The sequence below is a fragment of the Eleginops maclovinus genome, chromosome 18, assembly GCF_036324505.1.
Source record: "Eleginops maclovinus isolate JMC-PN-2008 ecotype Puerto Natales chromosome 18, JC_Emac_rtc_rv5, whole genome shotgun sequence".
NCBI lineage: Eukaryota > Metazoa > Chordata > Actinopteri > Perciformes > Eleginopidae > Eleginops > Eleginops maclovinus.
The window spans coordinates 8,443,324-8,460,474 of record NC_086366.1 but is presented as its reverse complement, the minus strand read 5'-3'; the positions used below and the strand labels follow the sequence as shown (position 1 = coordinate 8,460,474).

At 41.9% G+C, this 17,151-nt stretch overlaps 1 protein-coding gene across 1 annotated transcript; it reads left to right on the top strand.

Moving 5' to 3' along the window:
• Positions 1-12,679: 12,679 nt before the first annotated feature.
• LOC134879815 (zinc finger BED domain-containing protein 4-like) lies at positions 12,680-16,452 on the top strand. The gene is made up of 2 exons (XM_063906336.1): positions 12,680-14,262; positions 15,152-16,452. Exons 1-2 carry the CDS (start codon positions 13,574-13,576, stop codon positions 15,672-15,674), a joined length of 1,212 nt encoding a protein of 403 aa, XP_063762406.1. The 5' UTR covers positions 12,680-13,573; the 3' UTR covers positions 15,675-16,452.
• The last annotated feature ends 699 nt before the right edge of the window (positions 16,453-17,151 follow it).

Sequence of the window (17,151 nt, the reverse complement as noted above, 5' to 3'; positions counted from 1 at the left end):
CCTATAGGTGTGTTTAGAGGTTGTGTTGAATACCAGAGTACAACAGCTCACCAGCACACACACAGCTTAGTGTGAAGTGACAGGAAGTACAACAAAAACAAACACAAAATACCCAATAAAAAAAAAAAGAAATGTGACATGTTTTTGTTTATAGATATAAGACAAGTCCAAGTGAATAAACCATTGTTTGCAGCTCACTTCCCGTCAGCTTTTATTTTAAATCGCAGTATATCCAAGGGAGAGGCTGCTTCATAACTAGCAACACTGTAGATATTCAGCTGGCACTTAAACATTTGAGCTCAACTTCTATCTCCCATCAATACAACGAAACTGAACACCACAACACTTTCATCGAAGCTTTAAAAAATAAAACACACACACACACACACACACACACACACACACACACACACACACACACACACACACACACACACACACACACACACACACACACACACACACACACACACACACACACACACACACACACACACACACACACACACTAAAGTCAAAGTGTATCTAAGATTTAAAATCCCGTGTAGATTGATAGTATCAAACACATGCATCTACACACACGTTGACTCCCCACACACAGTCACCTTCAGTCAGAGAGCCCATTGAGATTACTAAACAGACTGAATGAGTAAACACACAACCTGTCCCCTCCTCAGTCAGTATTTGATCCGGTATGTACATGGGAGAGTGTTGATGTGTATGCTAAAATATTAAATTACAGTACTTATATTGAGAAGAGCAAGTATTGTTGCCACGTCTTTTTCCTAATGAGACTAGTTAGCGGCAATAGCTCTAATAGTTGCTGAATATAAATTGTATCTGAGACTACCAAGATTTAAGTTTCAATAGGCTGCATTCCTATTTTGATTGCCTATTAAAATGTGCGCGCGTGTGTGTGTCAGGGTCAGTGCCGCCGCTCCCATAACGCGCATTACGCGCTGTGCGTAGGGCACCAAGTGTCGAGGGGGCACCACCAAAAATAGCCTAATGAAAAATCGTCATAATAATTATAAGGCCGAAATTATTTCAGTAGACTATAGAAATATGAGGCACTTTTTAGGCATACTACTCAAAGGTACCGATGGTGCCCCCCTCTCCCCTCCCTCCTCCCCTCCCCACTCACACAAACACAAACGAAAACACAATCTGCACAATCTGCGTCCCAAGCGCCCTGTGGGTGCCCTTGCTGTCAGTGGTCTTTTGGATTACTCGACATTTTTGGAAATGAAAAGGCAACAGGAGTCAGGAGCAGAAAAAAGAAAAAAGAGGAAACAGCGAGATGATGCCCGTGCATCACTTGCAGGTAAGTGTCCACGTTTAATCTTTCTTAAATACGGGAAATATGTGCAGCTAGTGTAAAGCTTAGCCTATGCATACACCTTGAACTAGCTGACGTTATTGCTAATGTTAGCAAACTCAAATATGTGTTATAACTTAGGCGCAAGCTAAATTGAGATTTTGCTGTTAAAAATTATAACTGCATTTTGCAAGTAACTGATGCCAGTTAGCCGTTGCTTTACTTTAGATATTGAATAGTAGACAGTTTATGGTTTATTTTGACGTGACGGTGGCCAATACTTTCTCAGTAACAGTTAGCAGTCATTGCACTAGGTAGGCTAACAATTCTGGCTTCAGACCATTTATCACTGTGTGGCGTGAAATTAATAGTGTTTAGCCAGGCATTTAGAAAAGTTTACATAGCATTTGAGAAAGTATATTTTATTTTGGAGTTTGCAATGCCAATGCATAATAAACCCACGGCCATCTTTAGGATTGTCATTCGGTAGAATTCAGCAAAATAGGCTACAGTCTCACATAAATAAGGTTAGGTGTTCTATGTGCAATGGGACAGAAAAGGGTTCGTGATAATGTGAAGCCTGTAGCTACTGCTACAGCTAGCTTAGCTATATCTGAGAGTGACAGAAGATACATGACTAAATTAACTGGCGTTTTGATTGCATTTATATCATGCAAAGGCATGGACGACATCTGTCGGTGAAATAGAAAAACGTTTTGTAGTAAACAAAATGCCCTCCTAACCATATTGTATTCAATTAAATGTAGAGTTTAATAGTCTTGTGTAAGGTGTATCATTTTGCTTTTATTCCTTTTATTCCTGTTGTTAAGATATAAATATAAAATATCCATTATGAATGATATAAAGCAAACATTATTATTAAATTGTGTACAATATTGCAACTCATTCTATAATGTTTTTATATTAGATTAGATAAGATTGATCAAATAGTTGATATATAAGTAATAAAGGGGGAGAGCTCCTTGGTTGCATGCTTTCAGTTTTAAATCTTTATTTTCTTTTTTGGTATAAGATTCTTTATTTGAATATTTTGTCTCTTTCTATACTGATCTTTTTTCTTCGTATTTCTAAATTAATGCAGGGTCAATGCTGAAATACGTTCAAGCGGGAGCACGAGGCCAAGAAGAGGACACAGATGAGGAAGAACCATCGACAAGTTCACCCAATCAACCCCAGCCAGCAAGCAGGTCTGTACACCCCGCAACAGTACTAAGCCCTGATCAACCACCCTCAACCACCACAGATACACAGCAGATAACCACCACCTCTGAAAGTCCTGTCACTGAGAGTCCGTCAGAAGGTGACAAGGTAGAAACGGGTTTGCCCTCTCCAACTGATCCTGCTCTCTGGCCATTACGGATTTTAGATGCGGATCGTGTTGAGATCGTACGAAGAGGTCCATTTAGAGTCCCATCAGATTTTAATTTTCCAAAGGGACTAGATGGCAGGGCGTTTCATAGTAGCCTGCATTTCAAAACGCTCTCAAATGGAGAGAAAGTCAAGAGAAGTTGGCTTGTTTACTCGAAACAGAACAATGCTGCATTCTGTTTTGCGTGTAAGCTTTTCAGTTTGAAAGCTATAAAGCTCACTGCAGAGGGCAACGGTGACTAGTCCAACATTAACAATAATTTGTTAAGTCATGAATGTAGCTCAGACCATGCCCAGTGCATGTTTAAATGGAGAGAACTGGACACACGTTTACAGACAAATACGACAATAGACTACCAGGAACAGACATTGCTGGAGGCAGAAAAAAGAAGGTGGCGAGATGTTCTCAAACGCTTACTGAAAATAACCCTATCTCTTGCCTCAAGGAATTTGTCATTTAGAGGCTCTTCACAGTGTCTGTATGAACCAGACAATGGCAACTTCTTAAAAGAAGTGGAACTTTTAGGCAGTTTTGATCCTGTGATGGAGAACCACCTGACCAAGATAACCGATGAAAGCTCCCGAACACATTATCTTGGTCAGCAGACACAAAATGAGCTGATCCAGATCGTCTCCAACAAAACATTGCAAACAATCCACACACAGATTCAGGAAGCGAAATATTTCTCCATAATTCTTGACTGTACACCTGATATAAGCCACAAGGAGCAAATGTCCCTCATCGTGCGCATTGTTGAATTGGAGCCAAAGCCAAATATCAAGGAGTATTTCCTTGGGTATATGGAGGTGGTTGAAACAACTGGCCTGAACCTGTCTACTGTCCTTTTAGACAAATTAAAGGAACTCGACATTCCATTTGATGATTGCCGCGGACAGGCCTACGACAATGGTGCGAACATGAAGGGGAAAAAGCAAGGAGTTCAGGCCCGACTGCTACAGTTGAATTCGAGGGCGTTGTTTGTTCCTTGCGCAGCTCATGCTATGAACCTTGTCATAGCTGATGCTGCGAAGTCATCCAGGGATGCCACTGGCTTTTTTGGCTATTTGCAGAAGCTATTTTGTTTCTTCTCAGGAGCTACAAAGCGGTGGAGCATCTTGACAAAACACATCAACCTAACTGTGAAATCATGGAGTGATGTGAGGTGGGAGAGCAGGCTTAGGAGTGTCACAGCTGTCAGAAGTCAAATCAAAGAAATCCAAAATGCGCTCATCGAGGCTAGGGAAACTGTCAATGACTCTGTTGCAAAAATAGAGGCTCAAGCCCTGGCAGAAGAAGTGGCCTCTTTCAGATTTCTGATCTGTTCTGTTGTCTGGTGTGAAATTCTTACAACCACTAACCAGGTAAACAAGCTCCTGCAGACAAGTTCAATGCAGCTTGACATTGCCGTCGGGCTCATTGACAATGCCAAAACCTCCCTCTCCAGATACAGGCACTCTGGGTTTGCTCAGGCAGTGTCAACTGCCAAGGACCTTTGCGAGGCGATGAACATAGAGCCAGAGCTCAAGGAGAAAAGGCTCAGGAACACAAGAAAGCAGTTTGCATATGAGGCTGCAGACGAGCCCTTCAGTGATGCCCTCAAAAGGCTTGAGGTATCCTTTTTCAACAGTGTTGTGGACTCCGCTTTGATGTCACTGCAGGAGCGTTTTGAGACCATGACCCAGGTCAGAGACAAATTTGGAGTGCTGCTTGATTTCAGCAGAGTGCACGGAATGTCCAAGGAGAACCTGCAAAAAAAACTGCATCGAAGTGCAGAAGACACTGACTGAGAAAGGAAATTCGGATAGTGATGGACTTGAGATGGTTCAGGAAATCATCAACCTTCCTCAACTGCCACCACAAACAACTGCCTTGGAGTTGCTCTCATTTCTCCATGAGAATCGCCTTCAAGAGGTGTATCCAAATCTCTGGGTTGCTCTTCGAATCGCATTGACTCTCCCTGTTACAGTTGCCTCTGCTGAGCGAAGTTTTTCGAAACTGAAGCTCATCAAAACTTACTTACGTTCAACAATGGGGCAGGAACGTCTAAGTGGTCTTGCTGTCATCAGCATTAATGGTGAAGTGGCTCAGAGGCTGTCCTATGATGACCTAATTAATGACTTTGCAGCGAGGAAATGCAGACGTGTTCCTCTATAGAGTCTTTATAGAGAAATGCTTGATTGTTAAAGAATAGCATTATGCTCTCTCAAAAAGGATGTCCTTGATTTATTTTGATAACACTTTTTTTGCACTTTACTTGAATGTGTTTTTAGCTGTTCTACAAAGCCTTACTGTTTACAAAGTAAGTAAAGTTGTGACTTTTCGTCCTCTAAATCTTTGTTTTATTTAAGATTTTATTGATTGTACTTATTGATGTTATTTAGTGTAATTTATTCAAAGTTACTGAAGGAAAGTTTGCACTTTCAAATGTCAAAAGTTTGTTGTTTTGCTGTGTGTTTGCTGCTGCTATTGTTTTATATGTTTGGTAATAAAAAAATTAAACTTTTCCGCGAATGTTTTTTTATTGGGGGGGGGGGGGGGGAGGGCATCATGAAGGAATTATGCTTAGGGCACCAAAATGGCTAGCAGCGGCACTGGTCAGGGTTTCCGCTAGGATTTGTTTCTTGCAGGTCAAGTGTCTGGAAATAATTTATTTTACCGGACAAATTTCTAATTTACCGGTCATGTCTCAATAGCATGTTACGAAAGCAACTATAATGTCAACATCACCTGTCGTATACTAGAGAAACGTTTCTAACAGCGTTGTGATGCCAAACAGCGTCAATTCAGACTGAAACACATTCACTATGAGGGAGGGCCAGACTAAACGCCGGTGGACGAGCAGCACTGAAGCGGGCGGTAAAATGCCGCTGAACCCCATTAATAAACAATGAACCACGGTGCTCTGGAGAAAAGGATAAGGTTTGAGAAGTAGTTCTTTAATTCAATCTGGCTTCGTATGACTAAAAGCAACACGATCATCGACCCGACGCAGTCCCCGACTGTTGTTGTGAGCGGCGTTAGGGTGAAAATCAGCGATGTAAATGGTGATGTCATGACGCAGCACCAGTAAAGTAATGTAGCCGTCAAAACAAAAATGTCTAGGGATAGCCTACCTTATCTAAGTGTTGTATTATTACCGGACATTTTGACAGGCAGTTTTGTGTGTGTGTGTGTGTGTGTGTGTGTGTGTGTGTGTGTGTGTGTGTGTGTGTGTGTGTGTGTGTGTGTGTGTGTGTGTGTGTGTGTGTGTGTGTGTGTGTGTGTGTGTGTGTACAAAATTGTCTGTTTCTCAGCATGGAGGCTGCTGTTCGATCAGACAGGCATCGTTGAGCTGCTTGACAGCATCAATATGGGCTGATGGAAACCCCATACTGGATATACAGGGCTGAACAATACATATTTCAACTTAAGCACACACACACACACACACACACACACACACACACACACACACACACACACACACATACCATTAGCACGGCAAGCACACACTCAAACAACCTTTTCAGTTTGTAACACAGTCTATGATCCTTTGCTGCTCTCCACTGACAGACAGCCTGACTCAACCATGTGTTCTTTCCTCCTCTCCTCCTCAGAGTACAGCATCAGCTGTCTGGTAGTTCTGCTGTTGTATTGGTTGATATCTGACTCTGTTCTCCACAGAGACCGGTCTAATACAATTATGTGTGTCTCTTCCAGTGGAGGTCCTCTGACTCTGGACTGACTCTGCTCCTTTAGCCATTTGCTCTGATCACTGCAATGAGTGCAGGCAGTCCGGCTGAATTTGCAGCAGTTTTCACACTAGCTTGTTTACAATCATGTAAATAGTTATATTGACTACTCTAAATGCAATGCCACAGCTCCGACTGATAGACATCATTAAATGAGCAGACCCCCAGTTATTACAGCGCCACATATTAAATTACAGATGCGCAGACTGGAAATACATTGATGGCTTAAGTCCCCCGGACTCTTTTGTGACATTTAAATCCATTGATAAGCCAAATAATTGACAGAGTCTTCATCCTAAGCAATTCACTGAAATGTGAATCCACCAGCATGACAGTATCAGAGGGGTTTTCTTCAACAGGATTACCTGTCTGAATGAATGATTAATAGAAAAGATGTGTGGATGTATTTAATGGGTGAACACTAAGACCTAGCAAAAGGCTTTAATCCTGTAATCCTGCAATACAGTTTCATTTTTATTGGATCTTTACGGACACAAGCAAACATCCATTAATTGATAAGCCCAATGTTACAAAAAGCAAACTAAGTAGCACTGTGCTGTTTGCTGAGAAAGACCCCTGACATCACCTTCCTCTTTCAAAGTTGAAACTTTGATTCTGACAGGAAGAGAAAATCATTTACAAGGGCCTGAAACATATTACAAACTAACAGTACACCTAAAAACCACAAACAGAGACAGTGGTAGTGGAGTGCAGCTTTGATGAAGGATGAAGTTTTCTTCCCTGAATGTTTATATCATCAGATATTCCCAACCTATCAAGACTGAATCACCAAAATATATCAGAATCAGTGAATTACATTGTGACTGAATGTCACCAACAGTCACTCCTCAATTTTCAGCTAACGCATGCCGATTAACCTCATGTAAGAATGTGCATGGATTACAATAGTGTAGCAGACATCCAGTTACATTTCTCTTCATAAAAAGTAATACATGATTTGTTCCCACTTGGGCAGCTGGCCTTGTTTGAGGGAGCCGGCAGGTGGAACAATACGATTGAAACTGATAAAAGGTTAGTGCTTGGTTGTACAAAAAGGAAGTGCTGAACTAATTGTGAACTTTAACAGGAAGGCAAAATACTCAGTAAGTCTTACAAAGTATATTAATGCTCACTTTCTCATCTGTAATTCTCTCCTGCTCTTTGGATCAACTGAAGTGTGAGCAGACGACAAGTTTAAAGAAGCTCTGATGTGAGATGGACATCACTGCTCCCCTCAGAGGAAATGATGTATCAGTCACAGCTTAATGATTTTACTGTCAGTCATCTGTAGGCAGCTATGGGGAAATGATTTCAGTGGAGATAGAAACAAAGAAAAAAAAGATTGCTCCAAATCCCGAGAGTCATGAAAAGGAATGACGTTGGATTGGTGGTAGGGAAAGTGATACGAGTCTACAGCGAAGTGCAATATGGAGATTTACTGTATGTGTGAACTAATGAGAGGAAAGTTAGAGTGAGAAGACTAAAACAACTCAATGAAAAGGGTCTATAGTGTGGGTTACTAATGGGAGACTCAAACATAGATATGTAATTCAATGTTTTATGTTTCCTCTCTTTGACAGCATATTAGCATGCATACCATGTTGTACTGAGTAAGAAAATACTGGTACTTGGACCACAAAACATAATTAAATCAAAAGTTGCAACCAATATTCAAAGAAAGACAAACAACAACATGTACGGCCCAGGGATGGAAACTAGCACCCGCCACACGCCATACGGGTGGATTTCTATGCTGGCGGGTATATCGTGTCACTTTACCAGCCACTGTGGCGGGTAATACTTTTCAGTCATATCCGATCATACGCATGAGAGCTGCGCTTTCCACAACCATAGCCAGATCCGGTCAAATGATGTGCTTCTGATTGGGCCGAAGCGGCGTGAGAATGACACTGACTCCTTATCCACAATTATTACTCCATCCAAGTAGGCTAATCAAAGTGGAACTATTTGTTGCAGAGAGATAAAGAATGTTGCAGGAGGCTACCTAAACCTGCGGCCATCACAGGACAGCTGCTAGTTTAAAACCAAAAATGTGGCGTTACATCACCGGGGTGAAAAGACCCACTGAGGAGAGTGTACAGGAGGGGGTGGGGGGAAAGCGCTTTTTTAATGAGAGATGGCGAACAACAGATCGCGACTGGCTGGTGTACGAGGAAACGAGCCAGACCATGTACTGCTCAGCCTGTCGTCAGTAGGCCTACGCATCGGACGCTCACAGGTCAAACAACTTCATCGTGGGGACAACAACCTGAAATTGGAAGCCGTGACGACCACGAATCATCTAAATGTCATGTTCACGTCCTGAAAATAACTAGTTATGTAACATTTGGAACTGGGACATTGAGGTTGACAGAATTGTTCTGTACTGTTGTGTGGACTCAGGGTTTAACATGCTGAACTGTGGTGACTTCTCTAAAAGTGTTCTTGCTGATGTTTTGGAGATCATCCTTTTCTATGAAGCATCTTGGATCTTGGATAGTTTGATGCACTGTCTATGCCTATGGTTTGTATTTGTAATGGTTGCAAGTGGCTTGTGCTTGTGTTGTCTGTGACTGCAAGTGTTAAATATATATATATATATATATATATATATATAAAAGTTGAGTGGCTGGTACATTTTAGAATCCACCAGCCACAGTGGCCGGTGGGCAAAAAAATTAATTTCCATCTCTGGTACGGCCACACCAACTCAGAACCCAAAAGAGGCGCAACCCATTATCAAATGAGCAGTTGTTTCATGTCAACTGTATCTAGATAGATGTAGGAACTTTGTGTTTGAGAGTGTGTCAAAACAGGTTTAAGACCTGATAGTGTTTTCTCATTAAACTGATTTAGTCATGAAGTTAAATTGAGCAGCTCATGGATCAATGTGTTGCTTCTGCCATTACTTCATTGCCAAATCACTCATTTTAGAGCTGCTGTACTTACAGCGTGAATATCATTACTTACTGCTGACATTTAATTAGAAAAGTACACAGAGAAGACGTGGAACATATTTATCTTATGCTTCTCATCCCTATGGCATCCTACTGACATCTTTCCTTCTTGCAACATTGTTAATGTGTGGTTTGCCACCATTGCTTCTCTCTTCATCCAGGTGTATCAAACTCTCTCATCAACCACACGCACACACATGCACACACTAACAGGATTCTTGCCAGCAAAACAGCAGAGCCACAGATAACCCAATAGTCAAAACTGACGGATCCAATCAACAATGCAGACATCATGGATCAAAGTGAAAAAGGAAGATGTGTGTAGAAAGTCGCCTGAGCGTTGAACCAAAATTAGGATACGGATTCCTTTTTAGGACAATAAAGAGAAAGAAACAATTTTCCTATCACATGTGCCACTTTACTGTACGCACATTACTTTAATCAGAGCTGAAATAACCCTAAAAGTGGAGTTGGCAGTCAAACAGCCCCAACCTGTGTGCGCACTTCTCTACCACTGTTCTGAGAGGAGACTCTCCTGAAGCTGTCAGCTGAATCATCAGCCTACTTTCAGCTGCTCTCTTCTCTGTCAAACACTGCTGCTACTGTACATGAAGACAGCTGTCGGCTCAGGTCACAGGCTTCATCACGAGGAGGTCTCCCGCTCATGTCAGGGGTCTTCAGGAAGGGAAGTCACTTCACATACCCAAACAACTCGAGTCAGCGGCGGACAGACATAAGAACAATATCCACGGGAGCTGTACATGTTCCCTCTCAACTCCTGTGTTTTCTAGTGGAATTCATGAAATGAAAAAAGATAGAGAATATCCCTTGCCTTGAAATCCAAAGAGGAAAACGACGCCGGGGATCCATACGGTGTGTATAAAGAAGTAAAGCATGGTTCCTCCAGGTGCAGAAGCTCCGCGCTCTGCCCGACTAATGTGCGTCTCCTGCGGGTAATTTCCAGAAGAGGAAGCGCTGCGGATGAATCCGAGCGGTGGAAGAAATCAAAGCAGTGTGAACGCTGCTGAGGACTCACGAGCTGGAGACTGTCCCTGCTGCTCTTGCTGCTTAACACGGACAGTAGCGACCCCTACCGACACACTTACAAACAGAAAGTGTGTGTGTCCCCTCTCCGTGTGGTCAGTGTGTTTCCACTGAAGGAGCGTTTCATGGTTCAGCACGGACAGCAAATCTGAACAATCCAAAACATTTCATTCAGCCCCACAACCACGATTTCTCACATCGATGCTCTCACTCTTTTACTGCGATTACTGCTGGACAGGAAGGCCAGTGAAGAAGAGGGGAATGGAAGTTCAAGCAACACGTGTTTGCTGCTCAACAATTACACAACTCACAAACAACATCAAAGTTGCATCGGTATTTGTTATTTAACCATTATAAATGTACTAACATGGTGTTGTTTGTATAAAGATAACTAACTGTTGTCAATATTTCCGTCAAAGTTAAACAAATTAGATGCAGGAAACCGTCACACGATCTGTCCTAAAGTCAAACTGCAAAATGCATCAGTCAGGTGGATTTAATGTAATATCTGCAAACACACCGACACAATCTGCAATAAACACACCGTAAGACCATTTTGTAGTATAACACATCACAATCCATTAAGATAAAGACTGAACTGTAAGCAGAAGCGTATTTAATGATGCAACAATATGCATAAATATGCAAAGCTTCCCACATATGACTGTAATGAGTAATTATGCATGGCCAGGTGGTAGAAAATGATTTCACGTTACCAAGAGTTACTAATATCTTTGCAAAATGCAAAAATATTGCAAATGTTGACATTTACGACATGATAAGAACGATAATGTCCCAGTCTTTTTTTCTCCGGCTCTGACAATGTATCTGGTCAGAAGCTGCTTACCTCTAACTGTCTTGATATATTTAGTCATAATTTATTGTTCAGTTTGTATTGTTTCTTTGATATGTGAAAGATTTAGTGATGGAGAATTTGGGTCTGATATACTGTGAGGAAATGATACGAGATCATTCTAAGGAAAACATATGGAAAGATATGGGAGTGGCATGAAACTAGATGAGTTTTTCACATCATGAGGCATGCTGGGAATGCAAAGGAGCCATTACTCTTCTACAAATACATACCACGTACAAAAAGTGAAAGGCAGAAGAGGGAGGCAGGAAATGGTGTTGGGGTGGAGATTGAATAAAAGGAAGAAAAGGACCTTTTGACCTCTGACTACACCCACCATCACTAATATGTGGTTGGGTTTAATCAGAATTGAGCCGTGTTGAATATATAATCACACCCAACTGTGATATTGCCATGTCCTGGAGTCCACCTGCAGCATGGTGAGAGTAAAAGCCACAGGAGGTCAGCAAAGAGAAGACTGTTGAGTTACCTGCCAGTCAGCACCATGGACAGAGAAAGAGCAGAAGTAGAGCACATAACTTGTTCATACTTCACATTACACAAGAAAAATGAGTACATTTAGTAGATTAACAGGTCAGGAGGCTGCCCAAGTCATAATGATGTGTCCTCAAACAAAAAAAGAACACATCCTGCTGTCAGGTAATCTGAAGTCTGACTAATGTGTTCTTCACATCAGAGCCGAGATCACTCCAGTTACTGTACAATATAATAAGTCTGAAACTGAAAGTTTGCTGCTTGACTGTCCATCCATCAAGTATCAGGATACAGCGCAGAAAAGATCTGTATTGATTTTCTAAATGTGACACCACGTTAACACTGCACTCTCTCCACTCTGAGCTGTGACCTCCAGAAGTGGATCATTTACCGTAAGGTGCAGATAGTGTCTTGCTTTGATGATCATAACTCTTGGAGCTTTAGTTTCCTCTGCTGTTGGTCTGCCCTGAATGAACAGCTCCTTTGTCTATTCCTGGTGTCTTCATCCCAATGGTTTCCATCACAGCTGACCCCCAGCTGATTACCGTGACTCTGCGAGAGCGTTGATTTATGACTGTTTTGCTCTGATTATAGTGAAGCTCTCTGCTGCAACACTGAAGCTCTCAGCTGGCATACCAATGTGTGAAAGCTTCCCTAAAGACTTTGGTCTCATAACTGTTTGCCTCTGGCGAAGTGCCAAATGTCTTTAGATCAGAGCATCATTTTTTGGTTTACGTCCAGCTGGAAGTGCGTGGGTCTCTTTTGCTCATTCTTTATTCCCTGGAGAGCAATGTATGCCGTGCTAACGGTAGTAGTAGGGTTGTCCCGATCCGATATTTGGATCGGATCGGCCGCCGATATTTGCAAAAAAATGCGTATCGGCCGGCATGGAAAAATGCCGATCCACAGACTCCCGATCCAGTTTTAAAAAAAAGTCCGGTCCGTGTTTTCCAGCGCACCGATTTAAATAATCCATTCCACTTTTTTCTGTGTTGTTCCCTAATATCCGCTCCGCATTTTCCAGCACACCAACACACGAGCGCATCTCCTAACCCACAGGTGCATAGACATAATAATAATAATATTATGTCTATGCACAGGTGTCCTAACCATTAAGACGGCCATTTGAAGTTACCGGTAAAGATGTCGGCTGTGTGGGATTACTTTACCCTAAAAGACGAAAAAGATGAAGAGGTGGAGTGCAAAACTTGCCACAATAAAGTCAAGCGTGGTGGTAGAGCTGTAAGGCATTTTAATACAACCAATCTTATTAAGCATTTGGCGAAATACCACCATAAACAGCATGAGGAGTTTTTAAAGAAAACAGAAGAAAAGAAAAAGAAAGGTCCAACACAACTTACTCTTGCACAAACGTTTGCAAAGCGTGACATACTGCCACTGAACAGTGCTAAAGCCCAGGGAATAACACGAGTCATTGCCGAGGAAATCATTCTGGATGACGAGCCATTATCTCTCGTGAGTAAAGTGGGATTTAGACGCACCATCCAGCACCTGGAACCACGGTACAACATGCCCAGCCGTCATTAAATCCTTGAAAAAACGATCCCCCAGATTCACAAAGATGTTACAGATTACATTACCAAACAGATAGAGAGTGCAAATTATTTGAGTTTCACAACTGATATATGGAGCTGTGATCACCGTCCTTTGTCTTTATTAAGTTTAACTGCACATTGGATTGGGCCGGATTTCACCCCAAAGAGAGCTGTTTTACATGCGCGCGAGTTTAGAGGCTCACACACAGCGAATGCCATCACAGACGCAATGGAACATATGCTACGTGCTTGGAAGATTGACAAAAAGAAGGTCCATGTAATTCAAAGAGATAACGCGGCCAATATGAAAAAGGCAATGGAACAGCTTGGAGTGCCCAGCCTGGGATGTTTTGCGCACACCTTACAACTCGTTGTCCAACACGGTCTATTGGCACAGCGAGCTGTAAGCGATGCCATCGCCAACGGGAGAAGAATTGTGACCCACTTCAAACACTCCCCCAAGGCCTACGCGGAACTCGAGGATGTTGAAGAAGAGTTGAATGTTGAACCGAAGCGTTTGCAACAGGACGTTAAAACCAGATGGAGCAGTACGAAGATGATGATCGACAGCCTTGTGCATTGTAAGCGGGCGCTGCAGGCCTATGTATCGGATAGCGACAGCAATTTGCCAGTCACATTAACAGGCAACCAATGGTCGCTGCTAGAGAAAACGGCGACAGTTCTTAAACCCTTTCAAGAGCTGACAGCCCAGGTCAGTGCAGCCTCCGCCACAGCAGCTGATGTTATCCCATTTGTCCGTGTCCTGACACGCTTTCTGGACAGTGAGAGCGAAGAACACCGAGGGATTCAAACCATGAAGGCCACATTACTCGATGCGGTTCACACACGTTTTGACCATGTGGAAACGGAACCCCTCTATGGCGTGGCAACAATGCTAGATCCACGCTACAAAGACAAGTAAGTGCTTTATAATTATTTGAGAATGTTATAAGCTTTAGTACAATATTGAAAATATTTTACTGTACAGCGGGCATTTATTTCTTTGTCAGTATTTCAGTAGCCTATTGTTTTGTAGGTGTGATGGGAATGTATTACAGTGGAAACCGCTTATAGTGGTCACGGATATAGTAATCAACCGCTTATATAGATCAAAAGGCTTGGGAAAGAATAATTTCTATACAAATGCTGTTTAAATAATTCTTATTAATCAAGAAATCCGCTTATAATGTTAATTTTTGGCCATTTTATGAATGTCAGACTTGAAAAAAAAATGCACCGGCGGCACAGCAGAGCCGACGCACAGCGCAGAATAAGTTACGTAGGCTACTGTATTTGAGTTACAGTGTCTGCGCACTGCGCAGTACTATAATTAAACTTGCATGATAATACAATTCAGTAAATGCTGAAGCTACCGTTTCATTTAATTTTTCTCATTGAAAAACGATACAAATGGCATTTAGATGATATTCTGCATAAAAAAATAAGTGAAATACCTGTAGGCCTACGTAATACAAATTTGGTTTTAGTAATCAACCGCTTATAGTGTTCAAATTGGCTCTGGACCACGTGATCACTATAAGCGGTTTCCACTGTATTATTATTATTATTATTATTTATGGTTATATAAGGTGATGGGAATTTATTATTATTAGTCTAGTGTTAATATTCTTATTTGTCTTCAGTTATCTGATGGGTGAGGAAATTAACATCACTGTTGATCATTTGCTGATCGTTTGTGATCTATTTTGTGTGTTACTGGTTGTCATTTACCATTAATATGTGGAGACTGACTGAAACAATATAAAATAATTGATACATCTTTATTACATTACATCCAAATGTTAAGGTTCCTCACTGCTACCAACCTGGATCAGGCAAAGGAGGCACTAAAGGTAGAGGTGATGAAAATGGAACAAGAACTGAAGACCATGCCCTCTGGGGAAGGTGTGGCTGAGGCTGAGACAGCAAGGCAAACACCAGAAATGGAGGCTGGAAGCTCAACCAGCAGCCTGGGCAGCTACTTTGACGAGATACTGGAGGAGAGCGGCACAGCAGGTCCGTCTGAGCAGCAGATCACCCCAGGGGCACTGTTTCAGTTGGAGAGCTACCTCAGTGAGCCTCCACTTGGGCGTAAGCACAATCCTTTTCAATACTGGAGAGACAATCAGGCTCGACTACCCACCCTGGCAGCAACAGCAGCCAAGTTTCTCAGTGCTCCTTGCACCAGCGTTGAGAGCGAGAGGCTTTTTAGCGCAGTCTCACTCATCATTGATGAACACAGGAGCAGGCTGACACCTGAGCATCTTGAAATGCTCGTCTTTGTAGAATCTCCCCATCATGCTCGGACTGCAGCCAGGGCATACAGTTGAAGGGAGTGTGTAGATTGAGATGGAGCAGCAAAGTGTGGAGGAGATTGGGGAGTAGAAGTCATTTTTGTTTTTAAATAGTTCACAATATTATTTGCACTGATTGTTTTTAAAGCCTTGGTTTACACTTGTTCAAGAGCAGAGTACTGATGCTGAGTTACTAGACTATTTTCTACTCAGGTTGTTTGTGTGATTTGCTTTCTTAATACAGTTTACAGTATTATTTGTAATGTAAATGGAGACTGCTAATGAGCCTCTTTTATGTCCCTTTTCTCTCTCTGTCTCCACACTAATTCACTGATTTGGCTAATTGGTGCCCACACTCTTTCAGACCCAAACCTGTCATTACAGTGTCACTACATCACACATTTTATGTACAGGGACAGCAAATGTGTGTGTCTGTGCTCTGTCCCTTTGGTGTATGCTTGTATTTGTATGTGCTGTCCCTTTTGTGAGTTCAGCCTGTGTACCTCTCTGAGATCATTTATCTCGTCACATAAGTACAGGCACCCAACGTACATGTCTTTCACTGTATTTGTGAACGTGCATTTGCACTTTACACTGGAAGTGCACGTCTGTGTGACTGTTTGTGTTTGAGTTTGTGTTTGAGTGTTGCAGGGTGCGGGTGTTTGTATACTGTACTCTAAGAGTGTGAGTGAACTGTGTACAGTTTACAGTATTATTTGCACTTTTTACTGTTAATTGATGCCATTTCTGTTTGTTATTTATAATTTTGTCAATTTTGTGTTTATCCCTGAATAAACAGGAAAACTCTTTTCAACATGAGTCTGACAACTAAGTTAGTAGGCTAAATAACTTTAAACTTTAATACATGCTTGGATAGGCCGGTATCGGTATCGGCCGGTATCGGTATCGGATCGGAAATGCAAATACAATATCGGTATCGGATCGGAAGTGCAAAAACCTGGATCGGGACATCCCTAGGTAGTAGTCCTCAATATCCAAGCAGAGTTGCTGTGTTTTCATACAATAAAATACACGTTTTCAAAATCGATTTAATCCAAGTCTCTGGTCTTGCAAATTTACTTCTCTTGTAAAGTTTTGAGGCTGATGATTTTTAATCACTTTTTCTTTTAATACATGATTTATTAAATATGATGGAAAACAAGATTAAATAATATTATGCACAATTATTTTTTCACCTGGAGACATTAAATAGATGTTATAGTTCGAGACAGCTTTGAACATAACATTTTAACAAACTGCTGCAATGAATCCTATTCAAAGTGCTTTTAATTGGTCAAAGCAGACATCAGGGCAGTGATCAGGACATGACTGAAGGAGACGTGAAGCTTTGTCCTGGTTTAAAGGAAAGGAAATTAAGTTCAGTCCGTGTGTGGTTCTGTCTGTGGAATCTGGTGTCGAAGAGACAGAGAGCTGAGGCTCCAACCACTGACACGACACAAGAGGGTAGCTCCATCCCTTTGACTCTGACAGAAGACAGGCTGGGACGGAGGAG